This window comes from Bidens hawaiensis, unplaced genomic scaffold, assembly GCF_021521415.1.
Source record: "Bidens hawaiensis isolate Kalapana, Puna unplaced genomic scaffold, B.hawaiensis_p1.1 tig00017785_1, whole genome shotgun sequence".
NCBI lineage: Eukaryota > Viridiplantae > Streptophyta > Magnoliopsida > Asterales > Asteraceae > Bidens > Bidens hawaiensis.
Window position 1 is genome coordinate 318802 of NW_027492685.1, and position 26683 is coordinate 345484.

The window sequence follows — 26683 nt, forward strand, 5'->3', positions numbered from 1 at the left end:
CATAGGCATGAAAAATACGTATAGCCTCCAGTCGTGCCACAGGGGCATATACTTCGGTGTAATCTATGCCTTCTTGTTGATTGTAACCAAGAGAAACCAATCGTGCCTTATTCCTCATGATTACCTCGCAGTCGTCCTTTTTGCACTTGAAAACCCATTTAGTCGGAATTGCCTTTTTAACACGGTCAGGTTTATTAATTAAGTCGCATACACCCAGTCGAATAAACTGTTGCAGCTCCTCCGGCATAGCCTCCACCCAAGATGGTTCCTTGAGTGCCATCGTGACACTTGTCGGTTCGATTTGTGATAGAAAACAGGTGTATTGTGCAATACTAACGATACCCAAAGAGTGCAAATCAGCATAAGCACAAACTATTGAATCCTCAGCAGGAGATAAGTTACACTCAAATTGTTCATCACATACATTAGCTAATTGGTGTCTTGTACGAACCCCGTCGTGCACATCACCAATTATCTGTTCCTGCGGATGATTAGAATGAATCCTTAAAGAAGGATTAGCAGGTACAGATATGTTATCACCCAGATTGGTAATATTTTCCTCAGCCGAGTCTAAAGAGACATTTGGAGAGTCATCATGAATTAGAATAGGCTCATTTGTGTCTATAGCTTCCTCTAATGTTCCTGACGATGAATCAACAAAATCAGCTTCATCGGAAGACTCAGAAACATCATTCGATGTCTCTAATACGTTAGGAGAGTCATTCTCATCAGCATACAAAGAACTAGGAATTGTGAGACATTGTTCCTCCAAATAAGATCGAATAACAGGTATGTCTTCAACAGCTGACGTGAACGAATTAAATAAACCGTCGTAATCGAACATCCAATCGGGACCCTTGCCTGTAGGTGGAATGGTATAGCTTTGACAATCAACATGGTACCACTCTTCCACACAACCCAAAGAGATATTGAAGATTCGGTTCTTTGGAGAATTGTAACCCAAGAAATAACCCTCAAATGCCTTTTCTTCAAATTTACCGGCATCTCTCTTCAAAATAGTACAAGGACACCCAAATGGTTCCAAATATTTTAGATTCGGTTTTCGATTATTCAGAAGTTCGTAACTTGCTTTCTTGAGCTTCTTTACTGTTAATACGCGATTCAGCGTGTAGCATGTTGTATTCACTGCTTCATTCCAGAACTGAACGGGAAGCTTAGAATCAGCAAGCATCGTTCTTGCAGCTTCGATCAGCATACAATTCTTTCTTTCAGATACACCACTTTGTTGAGGAACATACGGCGCACTGAATTCACGATGAATACCCTTCTGAATGCAGAAGAAATCCAATATATTATTCCTGAATTCCGTACCATTATCACTACGAATTCGTCTCACTTTCAGTTTGTAAAGTGATTCGATCTTCGTGATAAGATTCTGAATCAATACAGGAGTCTGATCTTTAGATCCCATAAATAATACCCAAGAATATCATGAAAAATCATCAGTCATGACTAAACAATAAAAATCACCCGCGATGCTAGCACGATTCACAGGACCAAATAAATCCATATGAAGTCGTTCTAGGGGTGTGATAATCGAATTAATCGATTTACACGAGTGTGACTTCTTCTTCTATTTTCCCTTCTTGCAAGCGACGCAGTGATCATTCAACTTGAAGTTCTTAAGGGTTACACCATCTACCAAATCGTTTGAAACCAAATGATTCATTTTGCGCACATGGATGTGTCCCATACGTCGATGCCAAAGAATCGTATCTTTCTCCGTAGCTTTGGAGATAAAACACGTTTCTGAAGGAGAAACGTTTACATTAAGATTCATGTCTAGGACATAAATATCATTCGATCGAGGTGATCTCATGACAATCATTTCTTCAGGAATTGTGTATCCCGGTTGTAGGATAACACATTCCTTGTCTGTGAAAACTGTGGTATATTGTTTATCACAAATTTATGAAACACTCAACAAATTAAGATCAACTTTTTCACAATAATTCACTTTTTAAAATGTCACCTTCCCGTTTTAAATTTCTCCTTCCTTTGTAATCATCCCACTATTATTACCAGCAAACGCCACATAACCCCCTTGAATATCTTTGACATTGTTCAGAAGGTTGAGGTTGCCAGTTATATGCCGAGAACATCCACTATCCAATATCCACTTATGATTTGACACGGATTTAGATGAACTCTGCACAACAAGGTAAAGAAATTAGTTCAAAAAGGTAGCCCAAGCCTCAGTCTTGGGCTCTCCCTTTGATAACTTAGGAGAAACATTTAAATTAATAATGACATTCAGGATTTGAGAATAAGTGACAGTTTTCTTGGTTTTCTTCTTTAAGTATCCATCACGTATTCTTCCCGAATCAGTGTTTTTACAAATGGGTTGAGCACGGTCAACAAATTTGTTAGAAACATTATCCGAATCAACCCAAACAAATTTCTTCGGATTAATATTCGAATACATTATGACACACTCATCAACTTGATTTTCTTTTACGTTTTGAAACAAACCAGTTTTTCGAGTTGACGAGTTTTTGATATCATCTATCTTTGCTTTATATTTTTTGGATACATGGCCCGGTTCACCACACTTGAAACATAAACGAGGGTCCAAAGATTTTGGTGGTGAAGCACAGGTCTTATTTGGTAGCAAAGATGGATGAATATCATCTTTGGGTTTCTCAAATGTTACCGTCTATGGAATTTCATGTTTTAAACCCTTTTTGGTCTTATAGAATTCAAGATTTGTTAAATTCGAAGAATGCTCCAAACCTGATGATTTTACAAATGTTATAGGTTTAAACACATTATTTCTTGGTTTTTCTTGAACATTAAGAAATTTAGATTGATAGAATTTTTGTTGAAGTTCGGTAACCTTTGAAGTGTCATCCTGATATACACTTTCAATCATTTCAGGTTTAAGAAGGTTCAATGGAACTTCCTTGTCCAAAAAAACTTTTGATAAACCCTTTAACTTAAATACTTTCCCATTCGAAGAAACAGATTGAGGATTGACAAATTTCATCAATTCCTCATCAGTTACAGTCGGTTTATCTGACTTCTTTGATTTGGGAATTACATTAGACTTTTTCACTGAACCTCCCGACGACTTTGAGCCATAAAATACTTGCTCAAATTCTTCAGGTTCACACAGAATGTGATTGTCAACATGTATATTCTTGTTTTTGACAATCTCATCTGGTTCAGTCAACTCCTCGATTGAACCATTCAATTTATTTTTGGTAAAGACAGCCTTACTTTTGATACAAATCGGTTCTCAAGTATTTTTAGTTACATCAACATTCTCAGATTTAACAGTAGGCATATTTGAGCATTTTTCCACATCTGGAATGCTACTATAATATTCCTTCAAAGGAGGAGGAATTTCGACATATCCTAACCCTGCTTTTCCATTTCTTATGAGCATGGTTTACTTCAATGATTTCATTTAAAAGAAACGAGGAATCTTGAATTTTCCAAGTTTGTTTTTAAGTTCCATGACTTCGTTTTCCAATTTTGAAATACAGGTTCGGAGTCGAAGAATCTCCTGAAAATGTTGATCAACAACAATAATCTTACACTGAATCTCAGCTTTAAGATCATGATTGCTTTCAGACAGATTTTGGATTTTAAGAGTTGACTGATCTAGTAATTTTGATTTTTGTTTGTAGCATTCATTGATAATAAAGTGATCTTTTGTGAGAGTAGTGTTCTGATTTAAAGGAGCTTCAAGTTTTGCTTTGAGTACAACACATTCAGCACACTCAATCACTTCAGTTGAAGATTTAGATACATTACTTTGAGGTTTTGGACATACCTCATCAATCTTAGCCATACACGCATAAGATTCAACTTAATCAGGAATTGATTCGGTTTGAGATGATGAACTTTGATCAGTATCAGTTTCAGAGTCAGATGACTCACTTTCCTCAGATACATTATCACTGCTATCATCTTCGAATTTGTTCAGTGGTTCAACAATAGCCATATTGGCTTGGTTTCCCAACAAACGTTAAGACCAATCAACAGCTTCATTAACCACCAGAGCTTGAGTAGCAGTAAACTTATCTTGTTCACCACCAGATGAAGTTGTTTTACTCTTATCCCCACCAGATGAATTCTTTCCTGAAGATCTATTTGAATTGCGTGGCTCAGAATATTCTTTTCTTGGTTTATCACATTCTTTGGCAAAATGGCCAAAGTCCCCGCAATTGTAACATTTCACCTTTAGTTTATCGAATTCAACCCTTTTATTCAAAGTAGGAAGATCTTTCCCAGTTCGCTGCATAAATCTCTTGACTTTTCTAACAATCATAGCCATGTTCCACATGAGATCCATTAACTCAAGATCATCTGGGTCGATTTGATCATAGTCTTCATCTGTTAGTTCACTCGTGGCTATCTTGCTTCCAACAAGCTGATATGAAGTCATGAAAGCGCACAAGAATGCAAACTGTTGTTCAGCCTCTTGAAGATTTACTTTAGGCAGACTTGAAGTTGGAGCATTCATGCTTGCATTGGCTCCATTTGCCACAAAGCATACATTAGGAGGACAGTTTACATTAGGAACTTCTTCTTGAGCTTGGGCAAAGAAGGCATTGATTGGAACAGAACTTGACGAATGATTAGCTGGCATGGCTCCTCCATAGATTAAAGGATTCTGGTTTGATGAATGCTGGTTCTGATTTTCCTTCAACAAATTTTGACATTTAATATCAAATTCCCTTTTCTCAATCGTATTGATGAATTATACAGCTGTAAGCTTGGTGTTTCGAAAGAAACCGTTTTCTTTCAATACAAACAGGAAAGTCGAATATGAAGGAGGCAAGGCATTCTTTAGTGTATCAATCTTATATGTTTCAGTTGGCTCAAGATTGACACTAGACATCTCCACAACCAAATGACTAAATCTGTTAATCATTTCTTCAACAGTCTCATTTTTCATCAAAATAAAATTTCTGAATTGAAATTTTATGAGAGTCTTCTTACTCTTGAGAGTATTCCCCAAACTTCTTGTTTTCAAAGTTGTGAACAATGAAACACAGATCTTGATAGTGCTATATTGTTGAAAGATTTGTTCAGGTAATGCCATAGTGAGAGTTGAATAAGCTTTAGTCTCACTCTCAAAATCTTTCAACTCTTGAGTTTCATAATTCTTGAATTCCTTAGGAGTCGAACCCATGTTGTCACTGCCTACCAGAGGTGCCGCATATACATCATCGAGAAATCGTACGCTACTTGGATGAACTGATCCCAAGTGAGCACGGAACCTCGATTCCCAATGAGCAAAGTCTGAAAGTGTTAACAATTTGGGACATTTGTTGTGACTGCCAATTTCATTATCCATGGTCAGCATCTGCTGCATTAAAGCGTTCTGAGATGCTAATGCATAGTAAGAAACGTTTTGCGACGCCATGAGTAGACAATTGTTAAACTTCAAGGACCAAACTTGTCAATTCTTAAACTTATGGTTTTACTGTTCACACGAATGAAGGAACAGTAATGAATGAGAATTATAACTTTTAAGGAATGAATGATATTCGTTAAATGATTCAAGTGAACGTGATCGGGTAACGAATGAAGTGATATTCGTTATAAGCTGTAACGAATATGAATAACGAATGAGAATAATGTGAGGTATAACGAATGTGTATGGCGATTGTGTATCACGAATGTAGAATGAATAGCGAATGGAATTCATGAATCAGATTTAAACGAATAGGAATGACAAATGAGATTAGCGAATGAGTTTAACGAATGATCAGTTACTGGATTAACGAATCAGAATTCATCAGTTAACGAATATGGATTCATCAGTTAACGAATGAGAATTCATATCTTCAAACCTTCAAAAACTCAGATCTTCGTTTAAACTAGTCCGAAATTCCTGAAATCTATATCAATCGACTCGTAAACCAATTCCAAACCTTACAAAGCTTATCCGTAATGACAAAAAACCACTAAACCAATCAATTTCACAATATGTATTAACCAAACCCATCCAAATTCAAACCAGACTAACCACAACTCAATTCAAACTCAATTTAATCTCAAATCTCTATTTCTCAGTCACTAATACCTAAATTATAGTTCGATACACTTAGATCAGTTCAATTATCAATGAAATATGAGTCTCTGTTTCTATACGAATCGATTAAACTTCAATTCCGATCAATTCATCATGAATTGAATCCAATACATGATGAGTTATACGATTTAAACAACGAGAAGCATCGAAGATCAGATCACAGGCTCTGATACCACTTGAAAGAGCTCGATCGGATCTAGATCTTGTGATTACATCAATGAACTCATTGTGTGTGGATACGATTAGGCTAGGATTACGTTAGTGTGTGTAGTGTGAGTGTTGAGAGTGTATTTGGACAGAGTAACGAGAGGGAAATCAGAGAAAATAAGAACTGTTACATTAGAATAACTGACAAGGGTATATATAGGAGATGACCTCATTCGTTAAGTTAGACTTAATGAATGAGTCATTCGTTACACTTACTTAACAAATAAACAACCTTATTCGTTAATACTTTAATGAAAGCGAATAGCCCACATTCGTTATGTTCCATTCGTTAATCTTGGTTAACTAATGTGACTTACATTAGGAAGAATGTGACACATTCGTTACGGAGTAACCGTAACGAATGTGCCTTACATTTAGGAATATTTACATTAATAACCCCTATACTATTAAACTATTACATTATCAATCAATAAAGACCTAGATGGACAAAACATGTATCAACACCATTTATCTTGGTTTTCATGCCCGTACATGAAATCCCGACCCCAAATTTATTTCGGGTTCGGTTTTTGGCGAGAAAAATTTATCGGGTACAACAAACAGCGCAAAAACGAGTGTTTTTCGTCTATTTTTGTATAAATTTATAAAAACATAGTATACGTTTGTAAAAATTGAAAATATTATCACGGATCACTTAAAACATTTCAAATAAGTTTTTGATAAGTCTTTTTCGGCTTAACGGATGATACAATGCTTGGTTTGTGACTATCTTTCGCGTTTAAATCTATAGCAGGTAATTAAATGAGCATGTTTTCGTTTAACTTGTTTGCTGTCGAACTAAGGCCATATTACTAATATATTAGCTTATATTAATCACATATCACTTATAGATGCCCCCCCCGGGATATCTGGGTCGTAACCAGACTCGTTCGGTTAATCGTTCGTTCGTTCCGTAATACGCGTTTATTTGCTTAATCAGTAATTGCTTACTGAGGTGTACCTGGTTTTGGCTCAAATGTCACAGAAATATTCGCTAGAATAGATGAATATTTGCTGGAAATCACCTGCTAGAAGAAGGAAGCAAATAAATCTGGAGGAATAGTGGGAATAAGGAAGGCCAAGTCCTCAATATATACCCATCGCAATTGATACGATGGGGCAATTATCGAGGAAGAAGAAAACGAACGGCCAATAAAAAAGCGCCACGTAAGAGGAATAAATCGTCATGTGTGTTACAGCTGGGGGAGCACCGAGATTCTCGCCCACGCCAGACATAGACGAAAAAACCTCTGTAAAAAGTAACCATCACTTCCACGTCCCATCATACACGCGCCCTTATCCTTACCACCACACTTTTGAATTTTCCTGCTCAACGCCACATGGCAAACCTTGTCAGCACAAGGAAGCTCACCAAAGAGTGCTAGTGTAGTCCTACTATGGTAGGTTTTCAATAACATTTCGCCAAAAAGGCTTCTGCCTAAGGAAAGTTTTCAATAACCTTTCACAAAAAGGCTTCCGCCTAAGGAGGGTTTTCAATAACCTTTCATCGAGGATGCTTCCGCCTAAGGAAGGTTTTTAATAACCTTCCACCTAAGGAGGGTTTTCAATAACCTTTCGCCAAAAAGGGTTCCGCATAAGGAAGGTTTTCAATAAACTTCCGCCAAAAAGGCTTCCGACTAAGGTGGGTTTTCAATAACCTTCCTGCCTATGGAGGGTTACAATCACCTTCCACCGGGAAGGCTTCCACCTAAGAAATGTTTTCAATAAACTTCCGCTAAAAAGGCTTCCGCCTAAGGAGGATTTTCAATAACCTTCCGACAAAAAGGCTTCTCCCTAAGGAAAATTTTCAATAACCTTCCGTCGAGAAGGCTTTGGGCTGTAGAAGGTTTTCAATAACCTTCTGATGGTTAGGTAAAAGTTAGTTATTATTATATATAAATAGTTAATTTTAGTTAAATAAATGAACGAACATTGGTACTTCAAGAGTTGTTATGTGTTTTCAGGAACTTGGAAGTTATGGAGCTTATAGAGGATATTTACAGGCTTGGAATGAAGACCTAGAGGTGAAAGATTGGGAGTGCACACATAACGAGGAATTAAAGAGAATAAAATAATTTTTCTGCTGAAAAGTGCATGTTCGCGATACGCGAAGATGCAGGAGGGACAACTTCGCGATACGCGAAGTCGCAGGAATCAGGGCGCGACTATTTTTTCCTTCGCGATACGCTAAGAAGCCAGTCAGAACATCTTCGCGATACGCGAAGATGCTTAAAGTCGGAAAAAATTAGGGTTTGCACTATATAAACGATTTTTCGACCCTATTCGGATGATTATGACTTCTAGAGGCAGAAGAGGTGTTCTAAGACGACTTTCATCCATCCCGAAGCTTCCGGTTCCATCATTGATCATATGTTCATCAAGATAAGTGTCTTAATCGATATGTCGATGCTCGGCTAAGTTCACGTGTCATTCTAGGGTAAGTTTTGTGTGAAATACTATTATAAACAGATTCTTATGCTTAATGAATATAGCTTGATTGATTTTATATGAATTTGTCTTGCTTAATTAGTTATTTGGTTGATTAAAGGTTGTGTTTGCAATTATTGATTTGTGTAACGTTTGTTTGGTTGTTCATCAACATTTAGGGTTTAATCTCTTGTGTCATTGAACTAGAATCATCAAACCTTATCATTGAATTAGTTGTCCTAGACATAGATTTGACAATTGTGTAGTCCGGGTTCATTTGTGTCAACAATTCAGTTGAGTTATCGTTTGTCATCATAAATCAAACCATAGGATTAACAATTATTGTAAAACCAAAGATGAGAGAATCTGTGATTAACGTATGGAACACATAACCCGAACCTAGAATGAATGCTTTTTAATTAATATTGTTTACAAATCTTTTTAAGGAATCGTTTAATTTTAATTAATCTTTTTCTAAAAACCGCTTGAAATCGTCTGTCCGAATTAGTTTAATAATTAAATTAGTAGTATTAAAATTAGCACTTTCCTTGAGTCCCTGTGGAGACGACCTTACTTACCCTTACTTGTTACAGGTATTTAAGTCTTTTTAATTGATTGTTTGAGTAGACCGCGACAGCCTATGTCAAAATGGCGCCGTTTCCGAGGACTCAACGCGCTTAGTGCTAGTTTAGTTTAGTTTAAATTAGCATAATTTAGTTTAATTTTAGTTTATTTCTTTTCTTCTTTGATCTTACGCGGGGTGTGCTTGTTTGGTTTGTGTAGTTAATCTTTTAGGTTGATGCATACGAGATTTGCTCGAGATAAGGAGGTGTTGCAGTTTGATCCTGAGATTGAGAAAGTTGCGAGAAGAAACCGAGCAAAACAGAAAATGGGTGAAACTTCGAGACCGAAAATAGAAGAGATAAACCATCAAGACCATAACCCATACCCAATCCCACCGGTGTTTCAACCAGAAAATCTTAACCCACCACCTAATCAAGAACAACCCATTCCATAAAACATTCCACAAAACCCACCACTCAATGACCTACCACCATTCAACCCACGCATTCACCAAAACCGAAACCCGAGAGCTCAAAGAAGATATCAAATGAGAGATGATCATTCCATCAGGTCTAAACCACCATACAATAGGGTCAAGTTCGAGTATGATCGGCGAAGGGGATTTGAAGATTTTGAGGAGTTTGAGGATGAAGAGGAGATGGAACAATTGCAAGGGGGTCGGTATTATAGAAGACAACAACAACAACCTCCCACAAACCGAACATCCGAGCCAATCCGACAACCAAGAAACCGTCGAGAAAGAAGAAGACAAGATCCTCCCAAGCCACAGTTTCCCGAGTATGAGTTTGACGATGGGGTCCCGAGGGCATTTGTTCCACCGCCCGTTCGGGGAGTTCAATGTCACTTTATTCCTCAAGTGACCACGAAACCACTCCCCATTGTGATCCCGATTAGAGAAGGAAGGACGTTTTCAGTGAGACAGAGTAACCTGACCGGGATGCCTACTTTTCATGGGAAAGCATCTGAAGAGCCATACCTACACTTGAACGAATTTAATTCTATTTGTGCCACCATCTCAAGTTAAGGGTTCACTGCCGATGAAGTCAAGCTAGTGGTTTTCCAGTTCAGTCTCAAAGATTTAGCGAAGCAGTGGTTTTTGTCTCTACAGTCAGCAAGTATTTACATGTGGCAACACCTGGCTCAGCAATTTTTGGTTGAGTATTACACACCGCAAAGAACCTCTGAAGCCCGAACCTCAGAATTTTCAGCAAGGGTCGAGTGAGACTTTTCAAGAAGCATTTGCGAGATTCAAGTGGTTGTTGAGAACTTGTACTCATCATGGGATAACATTGTGGGAGTTGATCAAAGCGTTTCATGACGGGTTATCGAGTGACGATGTGCGTGATCTTTAGTCTACCACAAATGGGTCGTTTTTGACTAATGATGAGAATGAAGATTGGCAACATTTGGAAAGACATGCAATGAACTCGAAGAGGCAAGCTCAGTCAAACCGCATGGTAAAAAGGGTGGTTGTGAAAGCCGTGGATAGTGAGTCAGATGATCGTATAGTTAGGTTGGAGAGAAAGTTGGATCAGTTGATAGGTGTGGGTACGAAGGAGAAAGGCAAATCAGGAACGACATATCCAGTTTGTGAAGGTTGTGGAGGAATAGGCCATGCGGTGGCCACTTGTGAAGTAGTGATGGAAGACGAAGAAGAGGAAGAAGAGGAGGTGAATTTTGTTCAAGGTGAGAGGCGATACAACAATGGGAATATGAATTCGAGCACCTATCACCCGGGCCTCCGAAACCACCCCAACTTCAATTATGGAAACCCGAACACGCAACAAAACCCGAATTTTCAAGGTAATTCCCCAAAAGCAAGTTATCAGTCAAATCAGTGTCAATATGGGAACGAGAGGGGTAGCGGTCAAAGCGGGTATAATCAAAGAGAGTCGGGGGGCTACAACAAGAGTTATCAAAAGAGCTATCAGCAGGGTCAGCAAAGTCAAGGGGCAGCACAAGGGCAAGGAAATTCTTCGGGTAATATGACGAGTCGATTAAGGATGTGACGGACTTTCTGAAGCAAATGAAGACAGATCAAGAGGCTCAGAATAAAAGCGTGAATCAGAGGTTAGAGCTCCAAGAGAAAGCTAATGCTGCGAGGGATAAACAGGTGAGCCAGCTTGCTGAGGAAGTGGTGAGTTTGAGAGAAATCCATCCAAGTTGCCGAGTGATACCTTGAAGAACCCGAGCCATAAGAATGGTAGCTCTTCGAATGGTAAGAATGCCCATGTCAACTAGGTAAGTACCCTAGGAGCGGTAAGATATATAATAATGGGGTAACTCCACCACCTTTTGTTGAAGGTGTGGTGGAGGACTTGGGGGGAAATGGGAAAAGTGACGATGAGGCTGAAATTGAACCGAAAACTAAACCAAATCAAACAAATAAAAATAAATTGAAAATGAAAAATAGGAACACCAAACGCCAAGGAAACGGGCTCAGCGAGTAAAACCGTTCCGTTTCCCCGGGCATTAGTGAACCCCGAGACCTCATCGGCACTAAGAAAGAAGGGCCCACTGCAGGAGGAAATGTGGGAAATATTTAAGCAAGTAAAAATTAATTTACCCCTCATAGATGCAATTAAACAAGTCCCTCCATATGCTAATATTTAAAAGACTTGTGCACCCAAAAACGAACTCACGAGTTGCCCAAACAAGTTGACTTAACTGCAAATGTGAGTTCGGTTTTGATGGGTATCCTCCCACCCAGGCTACAAGATCCGGGAACGCCAATTATACCCATTCAAGTGGGCGATTTTAAAATGACTAGGGCGTTGTTGGATCTTGGGGCTGGGGTGAGTATTCTCCCAGGAAGCTTGTATGATCAGTATGACTTTGATCCACTTAGAAAAGCCGACACCACCGTGGTGTTGGCCGATTCGACACTCAAGCTTCGTAGGGGAATCGTGACCGATGTGATTGTGATGATAGAAGATTTCTATAACCCTGTTGACTTCCTGGTTCTAGACTACGTGATGGTTGACCCGAAACGGCAACCGAACGTGATTCTCGGTCGGCCCTTTATGGCCACCGCGAATGCTTTAATTAACTGTAGAACCGGGGTAGTGGACATGGCTTTTGGTAATAAGAATCTTAGGCTTAATGTGTTTTCAAACATGTCTAACCCTCTGGTGAGTGATGAATGCTTCGTGGCTGAAGTCATTGACGGGTTGAATCCTTACGAAAGTGAGGATGATGCCACAGAGGAGTGTGTTATTTGTTGCAGGAAAACAGTTCAGCATGTCTTATAGTCGTAAGAGGAAGAGAAAGAAGTGGAGTTGTATGCTGCAAGTATTGGGAAACCGCCTTGGTCTCAGCAAGTAGAGCGGTTGCTCGATACGATCGATTCAAAGTTGAAACCGTCATTGGAGAGTCCGCCGGCTGTTGAATTGAAGGAGCTCCCGAAACACCTGAAATACGTGTTCTTGGGAGAAGGATAGACTATACCGGCCATCATCGCAGCAAATTTGGAAGACGAGCAAGAGAAGGCACTGGTGGAAATCTTGAGAGAGCATAGGGCGGCGATTGGTTGGACGATAGCAGATTTGAGAGGGATCAGCCCATCCATTGTCATGCATAAGATCATCACCGATCCCGAGGCAAAACCCGCTCATGATGCACAAAGAAGGTTGAATCCAAACATGCGGGAGGTAGTGAAGAAGGAGGTCTTGAAGTGGTTGGACACGGGTATCATATTTCCGATTTTAGATAGCACATGGATAAGTCCAACACAAACGGTTCCGAAGAAGGCGGGTATTTAAATAACCCGTAACGAGAGAGGTGAGGAAATCGCTACCCGACCGGTAACTGGGTGGCGGATTTGTGTTGATTATAGGAAGTTGAATCCGGCAACATTTAAGGACCATTTTCCCTTGCCGTTCATTGACCAAATCATTGAGAAACTTGCAGGTAAGAAGTTTTATTGTTTTTTAGATGGCTATTCGGGGTACAATCAGATTGCTATTCACCCCGATGACCAACATAAGACCACTCTTACGTGTCCATACGGCAATTTCGTATTTAGGCGAATGCCTTTTGGTTTGTGTAATGCCCCGGCCACCTTTCAAATGTGCATGATGAGTATCTTTTCAGATATGGTCAGAGATTCACTTGAAATTTTTATGGATGATTTTTCTATTTTTGGTTCATCTTTTGAAAAATGCTTAAATGAATTAACTAAAGTTTTAAAACGATGTGTGGAAACGAATTTGGTCTTAAGTTGGGAAAAGAGCCACTTTATGGTTTAATTTTAATTAATCTTTTTCTAAAAACCGCTTGACATCGTCTGTCAGACTTAGTTAATTAATTAAATTAGTAGTATTAAAATTAGCATTTTCCTTGAGTCCTTGTGGAGACGACCTTACTTACCCGTACTTGTTATAGGTATTTAAGTCTTTTTAATTGATTGTTTGAGTAGACCGTGACATTGGGAAGGCTTCCGCCTAAGGAAGGCTTCAAATAACCTACCTCCATGATTCTTCCTCCTAAAGGTTTCCAATTGCCTTCTGCATGACAAAGGTTTTTTAATAACCTTCGGCCAGAATACTCCCCACCAAAAGGAGATTGCACCCGCAGGGGAAAATAGCGGGGCAACTTCATAAGAATACCTATGTCACTTAACAAGCTCATAATTCTAGTCATTATTATCACATGTGAAAAACAATGGACTGGGGGACTTGAAGAGGTAGGGTCATAAGCCTACCTAATAAGCAACATAAACTTTCGCAATCGAAACAATCTGGCGCTGGGTACAAAGTACAAAAGCTCCAGATAAGCATTCTACCAGGCGCCGAACGTTCCCTTATGCCTTGGGAAAAGTGATGTCGAGAATCTTCCTAGAGTGCAAAGCGGATGTATCTTGGTGAAGGACACTCGGCCAATGAAGAATTGATAACACATTGACAATATTACTGCATACTACAAATGTCACCTTCAGTCAACCAGTTTATCCACCAACTTCCCTGGGGCACGTGCAAGGCCTCCAATTGGTGGAATTCCTAACATGACAGGCTACCCACACATTTTCTCCTCCCATCCGGCTATAAATATCAGTCAACCTCCAACAGTAAAAGGATCTGAACCTCACGCGAGAACACTCAGTAGCGCTCCACGATAACTTGTGTTCATTATTTATTCAGTCTCATGTATTGATTCTCACGTTGGAAGGTGGTTACATGAAGACTCCCCCTTCTCCTTCTCGTAACAAGCTCACGGTGTTCTGTTTTATAGGTGAAACCGCTCAGATCTGCCGGATTATACTTCACCCCGTAGAAAACACTAAGTGTTCACCTAAGGATTAAGTGATTAAACCAAGGATTAATCTACTGTTTTTTCAGTTTTCCATTTAAAACCCAGAAAACTTACCATATAAAATAAATACACAAAGATGGGTGGGTGGAAGTCAAAAATGAGAAAAGGCATGTCAAGTCCCCCCTTTTTTTTTCTTCTCCCGGAGTTACGATACACACAAAGCATATACACATTCCCATGTTTACAAAAGGTGGTGAAAAGAACTGTGAAGCATACATGCAACCTTGATACAAGACCAAAAAATTTTTACACTAAAAAGGGGTATGAATAAATCAACATAAAGAAAAGGCATTCTCAACAAAATTCCATTTCTCTTATGCCCCACTCGTAACACCCCTTCCCTAATCCAGTTTCATCAACTTTATTTTGAAGCAAACCGGTTAACACGCTAGTACCTTGTCTCCTAGCTAGATGTAATACATAATAAATATCCATCACAAAGAATAGCTAGCTCACATCAATCTCTATTCCTCATTGTTACTTTAGTATAGAGTAAAGGAGAAATGTCGATGCCAAGACATTTTTAGATTTTTGTTGTTTTTTTTTTCTTTTTGCAAAATTGTTTGTTCTTTTTTTAAAATTTTGTTTGTACCGAATTATTTTTTTGGGATTATTGTAGAGTAAAATTTTGTTTGTGCCGCAACGTGCGGGTTTTACCGATGTCTGGATGGTTAAGTTTTACCAACGTCTCGGTTTTAACGCTTGGGTTTTATCAGAGTTTGGGTTTTAACGCCGAAGTTTTACCAACGTCCAGGTTTACCGACCGAATAATCATTGTTTTAAATATTTTAATTTCTTTTATATGTTAATAGTCTCTTTATATATATATATATATATATATATATATATATGTTAATTTGGCGAAATTATTTTTTGTTTTGAATTCTGGTACAATGACGAACGTAATCGATGCTGACCGAATACGCGTCAACTCGTTTAAAATATAGGCTAATTGGAGTTTAATAATCATGTAATTTTAAGGTTGGTTGATAATAATCCCATATAAGAAAATAGCTATCACCAGTCACACTTTTCACACTAATTGTTTTCATTGGACCTCCGTTAAAAATAACTTAATTTACGTTAAGTTTTTTTTCAAATTTAAAATTGATGTTTTTAAGGCTTTTAAACGGAATGAGGAAACAAATCGATTGTTGAAACGATTCTCCAAACGAGGAAACGGTGTGTCAATTTGGGTGATTAAACCTTCAATTAACGAAAATCAAGTCTTTTGAGCATTGTTTCGATATTCATGTTAAATCAGTCGGCTCGCTTCCTCATTCTGATCAAAACCCTTTAAACATCAGTTTGAAGTTTGAAAAAGAAAAAAAACATAACAAAGTTACGTAATACGTTCTTTATTTTCTTTTTATAAGAGAGGTCCAATAAAAGCAGTTAGTGTGAAAGATAAGACGAGTGACAATTAATATGGTTATAAAATACGTTCTGTTATTTGCCTAAAATACATATATTATCTGTAACAACTTTACTAATAAATTGTTTACAATCATAAACAATAAATTTTGTACAACACAGACAATATTGACGTTTACAATTATTATTATTATTATTAGTATGAGTTTTAATGTACTAACAATCTTATTTATGAGGGTTAGGTGTCTCTGGTGTAACTTGAAGTTGTATTTCACATTAGTTAATTTTAGTCATATAAGTTATATTCCACGATTTGGTCTAGTTGTAACAAAATTAATTCGATAGTAGTTCGTAAACATCAGATAATATTTTGCTCATTCCCTCTAATTGACTTTGGATTAAATCTAAAAACATCAGATAATATTTTGCTCATTCCCTAATTGAATTTGGATTAAATCTAAGTTATGTAATTTCTAATAGTTACATTACATATATTAGTGGTATAGTTACCCAAAATACCCTTTTGTTTTTATTCATAAAAGTGGATGTGACTAAATTAGAACAACTAGTTGGGTTTTCAAAGTTTTCACCATTGGGTTTCAAAATAAGTTTTTCCTTACACAAACATGTGCGCATATATATATATATACTAGTTTTAGAGCCCGTGTCACACACGTGATAATTCAAATTTTAAGTAAAACAAATAATTACATAGCGTATATAAAAAAAATATATTACATCTATGCTTATATCTATACAATGTGTACATTATTTTATCTTATTTATATCACAAAATGATTTTTTTTAAATGAACTTAATAAAAAAAAATGCATGTGTAAAGTCGTACCCTAGAATGCTTCTTTCTATTGAAAAATTCGTTCTCGGTGTCATATATGTATAATTGAAAGAACTCTGGTTATGAACCAATTTTGAAAATAAGACTTCTCATACGATATTAGTTAGCCTAAATACAAAAGAGACGTTACCTTTATTGATATATTTATCAATTTACCACCCATCAAAGGAAAGTATGATATTAAATTGTAGCAATTGATGTTCTTCAAGAACTATGTTTTTCCGAGCTACACCATATAAAAGATTTTGATAAGTTTCAGAGGACTTCTCGACTTTGTCATAATGAAAACATAAAAAATAGCATGTTAACCCATTAAATTTTGTGAATATTTTGTTTCATTTGAGCATAGTTTTGCATGACATGCTTCCCATACAACGTTCTGATCATCATTAAAAGAAAAATTAATGTTGACATAAATATTTCAAATTTGATAAAAATAAGCATTGATAGGCATAGGGTGGCATGTCAAAAGTGTTCGCAATCTTTTCTTAAATTTTAATAGTTGAGGAAAAAATAGTCAATTTGTTAAATCCCGAACCTTTTGATTATTTCAAAAAATGCCCTTATAAATAAACCTAAAACCTAAATCATGTTTAAAATTCTAACTTTCAAACTTTTGACATTTTAAAGTCAACACTTTGAACCCATAACAAATTTGACGATAAATCTATTTTACATTCTCAAACTTTTAAAAATACTCAAAATTTTCATTTTTGACCCGTAACAAATTTTGACCTAAATGTAGTTAATTTGTACCAAACAATCTATTTACCAACTTTTGATCCGTAAAATCAAATTTAACTTCCACAAAAAACCCGAAACAATTTTCATTTGAGAAAAATAATTTGTTGTTGATTTTTGAAATTCACCAAGTATTTTGAAATGTATAGTAAAATAGTAGGTTAATATTTATATTTATAAAAATATATAGATATTATATAAATATAGTGTAAAAGGAAAGTAAATAATTATTGGTTTATTACATATATTAGGGTATATTAGTTTTGGAGGGAAAAAATTGTGAGAATGAACCAAAACATGACAAGTGTCCATATTTATTTTACTTTATTAGAATAGATAGATATTATATATATATATATATATATATATATATATATATATATATATATATATATATATATATAGTTAAGTTAAGTTAAAATAAAAACCCACTTGAATTGTGAAAACTCTAGAAACTCGTTTTCAACCACATGTTTTTAAGTAAAGTTTGAATCATGTGGCCAATAATTAAAGTTAATAAAAAATGTAAACATAAATATAAATTTTTCTCTCTCCTGAAAAAATATAAAAAAATTAGTAAAAAAATGTTAAAAAATAGCAAAAAAAAATTTTTATGTTTCGATGTTTTGTATTAAATGTTACAACATATATTACGTGTGAAAAAAAAAACAAAAAAAAACGATATTACATAAGATTTTCACAACTCAAATTGGTTTTCATTCTATTTTTTCCCTGTATATATAATAGAGGTAGGGTAGCAGAACTACTCACGGATCCCCAACTTGATCCGTGGATCGTCAAAAGACATCCGCAGATCACTAAGAAACATCCGCGTGAGGAACACGTGGACTGGCAAGTCATCCACGGTTCATAATGTTATGCTTCGCGAACCTCCATCACAACTGTGGATTACCAAACGAGTATCCGCGGAAGGAACCGACAAGCAACGCAGGGGACTCATCACACGCATGATCCCCACGTGATACGGGAGGGCAGTTGTAACAAACTATTTCTAGAAGATTCCTCCATAACCACCTGATAGCGACATCGACCAATGAAAAGATGAGACCTGGAGACGTAATGGACGTCCCACGACGTCCACAATAACAGATGGGGCCAGGCCGTCACATCCAATAGTGGCTCGACACGTGTCCATTGAGTTGAGAAAGGAATATTACGACAGTGACAACTCCACCAATCACCTTCCCTCACCTTCCGGCTATAAATACCAACTTAGTCTACTTCAGGTATACACTCACACTCTCAAGCCTTACATAATATACTTATACTTGTATTTCCCGATTAGAATACAGTACTGATTCTCACACCGGAAGGTGGTTACGGGAAGACCCCCCGTCGTGTTCTTCCCGTGACGAGACTCACGGTGCTTTGTTTTGCAGACAGATAGCTGGTATCTAACACCATTATTACTCAGTAGACTCACACCTGGGGTAAACTCAAGTCCGGACTATCCAGTTTGGACTTCTGTTTCTTCATTGGTGCTATTCGTTTTTAGCTAGAACTACGGTTGTTTGAACGTTTTGTCTAAAGTTTTTCGTGATCTGAAAATGAGTCAGAGTCAGCAACCTCTTGCAGTCACACTGGCGAGGGTCTGACGTACCAATGTCCAGGATGATTTAGTCCTGGAAGGAAAAGTGCTGGTGGAATCTCGTCGGAACAACTTACCTCCGGTCCTGGAAGACGGGGTTGGAGAGTTCCCGAATTCACTGTTACTGTACCTCATCGGAGCAATCGAACTCCGATCCTAGAAGACGGGGCCAGAGGGTTCCCGAGGCATGAAGATGTTGAACTTCTTCGTACCACTCGTACTCCGGTTCTGGAAGACGGAGCCAGAGATTTCCCCAGACTCGACGGTGAAGAAACTAGGGTTCGTCACCAAACTCGATCTGGAAGGACTAATCTTACTCCTAACGAGTGGTACAAACAAGAATATCTGAGGTTGAAAGAAGAGTACGAACGACGAGTGAGAACTAGTCAGTTATAAGCCAGAACCCTGACTTATGACTCACCGTGGTACGGCGTACTCAAGATCTAGATTTAGAAGTCAGACAGTTGGTCATCCATCCTCGAGAAGTCAAGACATAGCTCCTTTTCGAAGGACTACGCACGGGCATAGCCTTGCTCCCCGGGGGCAGCGAGATGTTACTTATGAGGACGGTTATGTAAGTGAAGATAGCCGTGGGTACGGTAGGGAAGACACCAGTCGCCCGCGAGCACTGCCGAAGCACACTGAGTACTACAGTGATGCCGAAGAAGATTTTACCAAACCCTACCGTCCCTTTGCCTTCACAGAAAAGTCAAAGTTCATTCCTCGTATAGCCACTGCTCCCTTCCCAACAAACATTAAAATTCCAAGCAATCTGGGAAAATATAATGGAATGTCGGATCCAAGTGACCATTTGCTAAACTTCACAGCAGTTGGTGGAGTAAGTGGCTGGACGTTGCCCTATTGGTGTCACATGTTCGCATTGACAATAACAGGGGCAGCCAGAGAATGGTTTGAGAAGTTACCGGATGGCCAAATCAAGAGCTGGGATGACTTAGTCGCAAAATTCTCACAGCACTTCAGTCAGGAGCGTAAACATACTCGGGATCTTATACATTATTAATAAATGACTTTTATTGTGAGAAATGTACAAATAACTAGAGTAATCTTATCTTACAATATTAAAAAAAGAAAATGTTGAATCTTAGATGTCAAGCCTATATTTCTTCTAATTCCTGATCCCTCATCTCATTCATTCTAGCTATTCATGGGTAATGGGTCAAAACTATTTTGTCAATTGAGTTATAACGTAGTGTGGATTTTATAGAATATTGAATTCAGTGTCATTTTCATACCTGATGTTTGACCAACTACACAACTTTAGAACATTTTTTAAATTTCTTGCAAATCAAAACATGACGTTTCCAATTAAATCACGCTATTCAAGTAGTTTTCGTTAACACAGTTTGTTTTTTTTCCCATTAAATCAACATTAATTAATTTATAAGTATTTTGATAATCACAATTGAAATAATAAATCTTATTTATTTTATTTGACAAATCCCGTGTAATACACGGATTCAAAAGCTAATTATGTTAATATGTAGTAATTATTATTACACTATAACTATTGAATTAGAGTAATTATTACACCATACTATTTTTTATAGCATAACTACTTTATTTTATGAATCGGTTCCTATCTTATGATCACGATGCATACCCATGAAGACCAAGGACACGCATTGGTATTTCTAATGGCTATCTTTTTTACATTAATATACATGAATTAAACGCTGATCTATAATTTTACGTTAATTCACTTACAATCTTTTTATTATTATCTAATTAGTATAAATAAGAACTTTGATGTCACTAAATGAATTATTTTTGTTTTTGTATATATAGTAATAGTTTTGACATTGAACATATTAACTTTTCTTGGTTTGGTGGTATTGTTGGAGTGGATAAGTGTTCCTAAAGGTTTGCAACCTGAGTTCAAATCTCCGATGATGCAAATGTATGTTTTTATATTTTTTTAGTGTCTTATTTATGGTTGTGTGTATGTTGGAATGGTTTTTCTTTTAACATTAACTTTGGTGTGGACTGAATAGTTGTGTTGTTAAGTGAAACAGACTGAATTTGCATACAATTACCACATTTTTTAGTATGCTAACCGAATACTAATTTTGTTTTTATTTTCGTTCTTTCTTTTTGTTTCGGTATCGTAACGAACATGATGAAAACCGAACAAATTTGTTTAGAATCATCGCAACACTCTGGATCGACAACGCTCGGGTATTACCAACGCCCGAACTTTACTGATTGACACCACCACATTGGTCCACCTCGGTTTTTAAATTGTTTTTTGTTTTATTTTTTGTTTTAGTTCCGATACCAAAACGCACATAACCAAAACTGACCGAATTAGTGTCGACTTACCGCCTCAAAGCCGGACCTACAACGCTTGGGTTTTACTAGCGCCTTACCGACCTGCCCGGCGCAATGCGCAATGTAAAACACTAGTTATATAATAAAAAAGGAGTTTAGCGCCATTAGACTATGATTGGTCTATTTGGCGGTGCATGATTAGGCCAAGTGTGTGTATATATATATATATATATATATATATATATATATATATATATATAGAGAGAGAGAGAGAGAGAGAGAGAGATAACTCTTTCTTAAAGAGAGAACTAGATAACGAGTAAAGAAGTATTTTTAATTTAATTAAAAAAATATTTTTAATTTTTTTTTGTTTCAGCCTTCTTATTTGTTGTTATTCGTCGTTAGAAATAATATATAAATAAAAAAAAAACTCGTTGTAGTACACATATGCAATATATCGACTATTTTTTATTACATATGTGCACTAGTGTGTATTTTGATCTGTGCAATAGTGTTGAATAGTATATATGCAATTGTTTGTATTGTATACATTCAATAGTGTTATTTTATATACAAAAAAAATCGGTATAGTGCATATGTGCATTAGTGTTGCATTACGTATATGCGATAGTGTGTGTTGCATACAATTATTAAGATCAGGATCATGAGAGAACTTTTGGAAATTGAGAACCAAAAGAACCATTTTGGATCACAAAAACCGAAAAATAAAAAGTGAAGAAAACCAAAATTCTTATTTTATCATCCCGGTTTCATAAAGAAAACAAAAAAAAATTCTCGGTTTGACTAAATTATACGTATATGTATAATGTGTACATACATGTACAAACGTGTTTTTTATACATATATGTAAAATTTTAGGTAAATAATAATGTACACATGTGTACATTACGTAACTAGAGATTAAATGAAATTATACACATTTGTATAGGTATAATACGAATTAATTATTTTTTTTATGAAACCAGAATAAAATTTAAGAATTTTGGTTTTTTTTACTTTTTAAAAAATTTTTTTTTTATAACTTTTTAAATATTTTTTTAGAGGTTTTTTTGGCCCAAAATGGTTCTCAAAGTTCTTAATTTACCAAGGGTTCTCTTAGGATCCTTAATATATATATATATATATATATATATATATATATATATATATATATATATATATATATATATATTCTTTTTGTTTTAAGTTTGATGATTAAACAATTATTCGCGTCTACTCACCGCTACAACTCCCAAAACAGACAACGTGCGGGATTTACCATTGACTGGATTTTACGGACATTTTTGGGTTAGTTTCGAAACCATAAAGAACGTAACCGAAATTGACTGAATTGATGTCGACTCATCGCCATAACACCGAGACCGACAACGCGCGAGTTTTTCTAACACCCGGGTTTTATCGACAGAATAAACGCCATTTTAGATATTATTTTTTATTTGTTAATTTGACGAACTTATTTTTTGGGTTTTAACGCTTAAGTTTTACCAACATTGTTTATAATGTACCGTAACAAACGTAACTGAAACCGACCAAATTCGTGTCAACTCACCGCCACAACGCCGGGTACCGACAATGCTCGGGTTTACCAACGTTCGGGTTTTAATGGCCAAATAAACATCCATTCAAATATTTTATTTGCTTTAGCGCTTGCGTCTTAGGATTTAGAGTAGCGTGACGTGTATATAAGCATATCTGATTGTAACATCCGACGTTTAGAAATAATAAATAAAGAAGTTTTATTTATTTAATTATATGTTATTATATAATTATGTTAATTAATAATAAGATTGGGTGGTAGGCTTAGACATAAAATATGGACTTGGAGATGGTTATGTGCCTAAGGTCTATGGGCTTGGAGTATTTAAACTCCTTAAACCCTCCCTAAACCCTAACTCTCTCTCATTTCATCTTTGCCTCCGCACACTCAAAACACACACACAAGCATTCCTCTTTCCATTTTGGTCCATATCTGAAGAAGAAAGAAGGTTGTTTTGTATTTGATTTCATTAAACAAGCAAGAAACACATCAAGATTCATGTGTTGATTCAGATCTGAAGCAAAAATGATCCCCTTAAGGTATGTTATAGTTAAAAGATTATGTTCTTGAAGTTGGAGTTCCATAGGGTTCAGTAGGATAATAAATCAGACTATATCAAGTAAGAAAAACACAAAATTTGCCTTAAACGGTTTACCTGATGTGATTCGGGTTAAATGGGTATGGTTTGGACCGTAATATGAAAGGGTAAATGAAGTCGAATCGACAAGGAACTCTATAGGACAGTAAATCAGGTTATAAGGGGCCAAAGGATGACAAAAAGGGTCAAAAGAAATAGCTGAAATGAAGAATTGCGCCCAGTAGAATCGCACAGGTGATCATGCGAATGCTATTCGAGTATGCCATACGATGCGATTTAGGTATGCCATGCAAATGCGATTAGGGTATACCATGCGAATGCAATTTGGGTGTACCATGCGAATGCAATTCGGTAATTCCACGCGAATGCAATCCGGGTATGCCATGCGAATGGGATTAAGGTATACCATGCGAATGTGGTTAGGGTATACCATGTGAATGTGATTCGGGTATAGCATGAAAATTCGATTCAAGTATAGCATGCGTATATGATTCAAAAGAACAGTAACCCATTCAACTAAGGTAAACTAGTTCACTAACTAGAGTAGTATTGTTTAAATAGAAAGGTAGTTAACTAACACTTATACTTATTAGATAGTTAGTCATGCTCAGCTGAGAAAGGTGTTGCCATTAGCTCAGAAAGAAACAGGATTCAGCTGAGTTTCTAGTCCCTTTCTTTGTTTGTGTTTTCGGGGCTGTGTGCGTACTCAATGTTATAAGTTAATACACTTACTTTAACTAGTAAGTGTATGTTATGTGAATGTTGTATGAATATAGAAAGGCTAAGGATGCGTATATAGATATATAATTATTTATATAAATAAATGTATGTGTGGTTGTATAGACGTATGGTTTTATGGTCGTATGGTTACAAAGGGCGGGAGACCCTAATAATATATGTGAAGGTGGTAGACCCTTATAATATTTATGAAAGGAGGGTGGTAGACCATAATAATATTTGTGAGAACTAGGGTGGAAGACCCTAATAAAACTTGTGAAATGAGGGTGGCAGGCCCTAATAATATCTATGAAAAGTAAGGTGCCGAACCCTAATAATATCTATGAGGTTATAGGGCGAAAGGCTCTTTAAAACGTAGAAGTAGTTATGTATGTATTAAGTAAGGTAAGTAAAGATAAGAAAGTATAAAAGAATGAAAGTATGAAAGTATGAATGACTGTATGTATGTATGACAAAAAGTTAAACAGGTTAAGCATGTAATGTATCTTCAGATACGTATGTACAAGTATGTGAGTGTATGGTAAATTCCTGTTAAACTAGAGCTCACTCAGCGTAGCTGACTTTTAGTATGCACACAAACAAATAGAATGAGGCAACTGGCTTGAGAGAGACACATGGCATTGGACTGAAGAGGCTGAAATCTAAAGGAGAAATGCCATGATGTTTTTATGTTAAGACAATTTGAATGTTTAAGACAAAGATTAAAGTTTTGTAACATATGGTTGAATGTTTAGTCTACCGCGAAAAGTTTTAATTCACTATGATATTTAGAAATGTGTTTGTATAAGTTTGAGAGTATAAGTTGGTATCATAGTATAAGTTTGAGAAAAATAAGCATCCTATATGCTTAGACTCGAATAGAAAATGGGACTAAAAGATGAAAAGAAAGAAGATGCCAGTTCAAGGAAGCCATGTGTCACTCAAGCAAGGTCAGTAACGGTAAAGTACCTACTTAATTTCATGAGTAAGGTAGAAGTTTATAAGGAACTTAGTTTAATTGCTAGAGATAGAAGTATGTGACTGTATGAAATGTTTGATTGATTGTCTAAAAGTTTAAAAGTAGAACCTAGCACAAGTGGAAGCACAAAGGAAAGTGTATAGGACACAGAAAGTAATGCGATTAGTTAATCATAGCTGGCCACAGCTATTAAATGTTTCCCTTACTAACCTGCTACTAAACAGTCTCTAGAGTGACGAAGTTTGTGTTTTTCTTATAGAATACGAATGGCTAGCGCAAGGAGAGCTATCGGTCAGGGAGGTTACATGGGACGCCGTGATAAGCCATGAGTTAACCCGTTGCCTTCTGAAGAAATGGTTACCAACACAAGGGAGGAAGAATGGGAAACCGAGCGAGATGAAGGGTATCAACTTGATCATGCTATTCAAGCTGCCATTGCTCACGCTATAGCTACTACAATGAAGAATCTGCATCTAGGAAAGTCTGCTGGAAGTCATGTTAAAACCACTGAGAAGACAAGGGAGAGTAGTAAGAAGGATGATGTGACTAGGAAACGTGACTCGAGCGAAGTCATGTATGTGAGAGTTGGTAAGAAAGAGAAGGATCATGGTGGGTGCACTTATAGGCTGTTTAAGGGTTGTGGTCCACCAAAGTTGACTGTAATTGGTAATGCAATCCCTACTCTCCAATGGATAAATACTGTGGATAAAGTTAGACAAATCAACAAATGCCACCCCGATCAAGCAGTGAGATTTGCTACCAAGACTTTTGTTGATGAGGCCCTGTTATGGTGGGAGACTGTTGAACAGAGAAGGACTCCGGGGGAGATTAAGGCTATGAGGTAGGATGATATGAAGGAGATGGTGATGAAACGATTCTGTGCTGATGTGGAGGTAGAGTGGGTTGACTTAAAATTTCTAAATCTGAAGGTAGTTAGAAGACACACCACGGGTATACTACACAGCTCAATTGTTTGTCCAGCCTGGTGCATGATACGGTGAATACTTAGGTGAAGCGAATCAGGTGTTATATAAGGGGACTTCCATAAAATGTTCGCACTTTAGTCAGGTCTAGTAAACGAGTAACCTTTGATTATACTATGGAGGTTGTAGAGATGGTTTACGACGAACTTGCCGCGGATGGCGTGGAAGTGGAGGAGAATAAAGAGAAGAAATAGGTTATTCCTGCTAAACGACGTAATACTCAGTTGAAGAATTTTAAGGATAAGATGAAGAAGGTGTGGGAGAAGAAGTCTTGTAAGACGTGTGGTAAGATTCACGGTGGCGAGTGCAAGTGGGGAGTTGGTAATGATATGTGTCATAAGTGTGGGAAGGTTCATAGTGGGGAATGTAGGCTTGGGTCT

General features: G+C 36.8%; 1 protein-coding gene across 1 annotated transcript; it reads left to right on the forward strand.

The window, feature by feature from the left end:
* The first annotated feature begins 12051 nt into the window (after positions 1-12051).
* Positions 12052-12540, forward strand: LOC143554675 (uncharacterized). The gene has a single exon (XM_077044380.1). The coding sequence runs from the start codon at positions 12052-12054 to the stop codon at positions 12538-12540; it is 489 nt and encodes a 162-aa protein (XP_076900495.1).
* The last annotated feature ends 14143 nt before the right edge of the window (positions 12541-26683 follow it).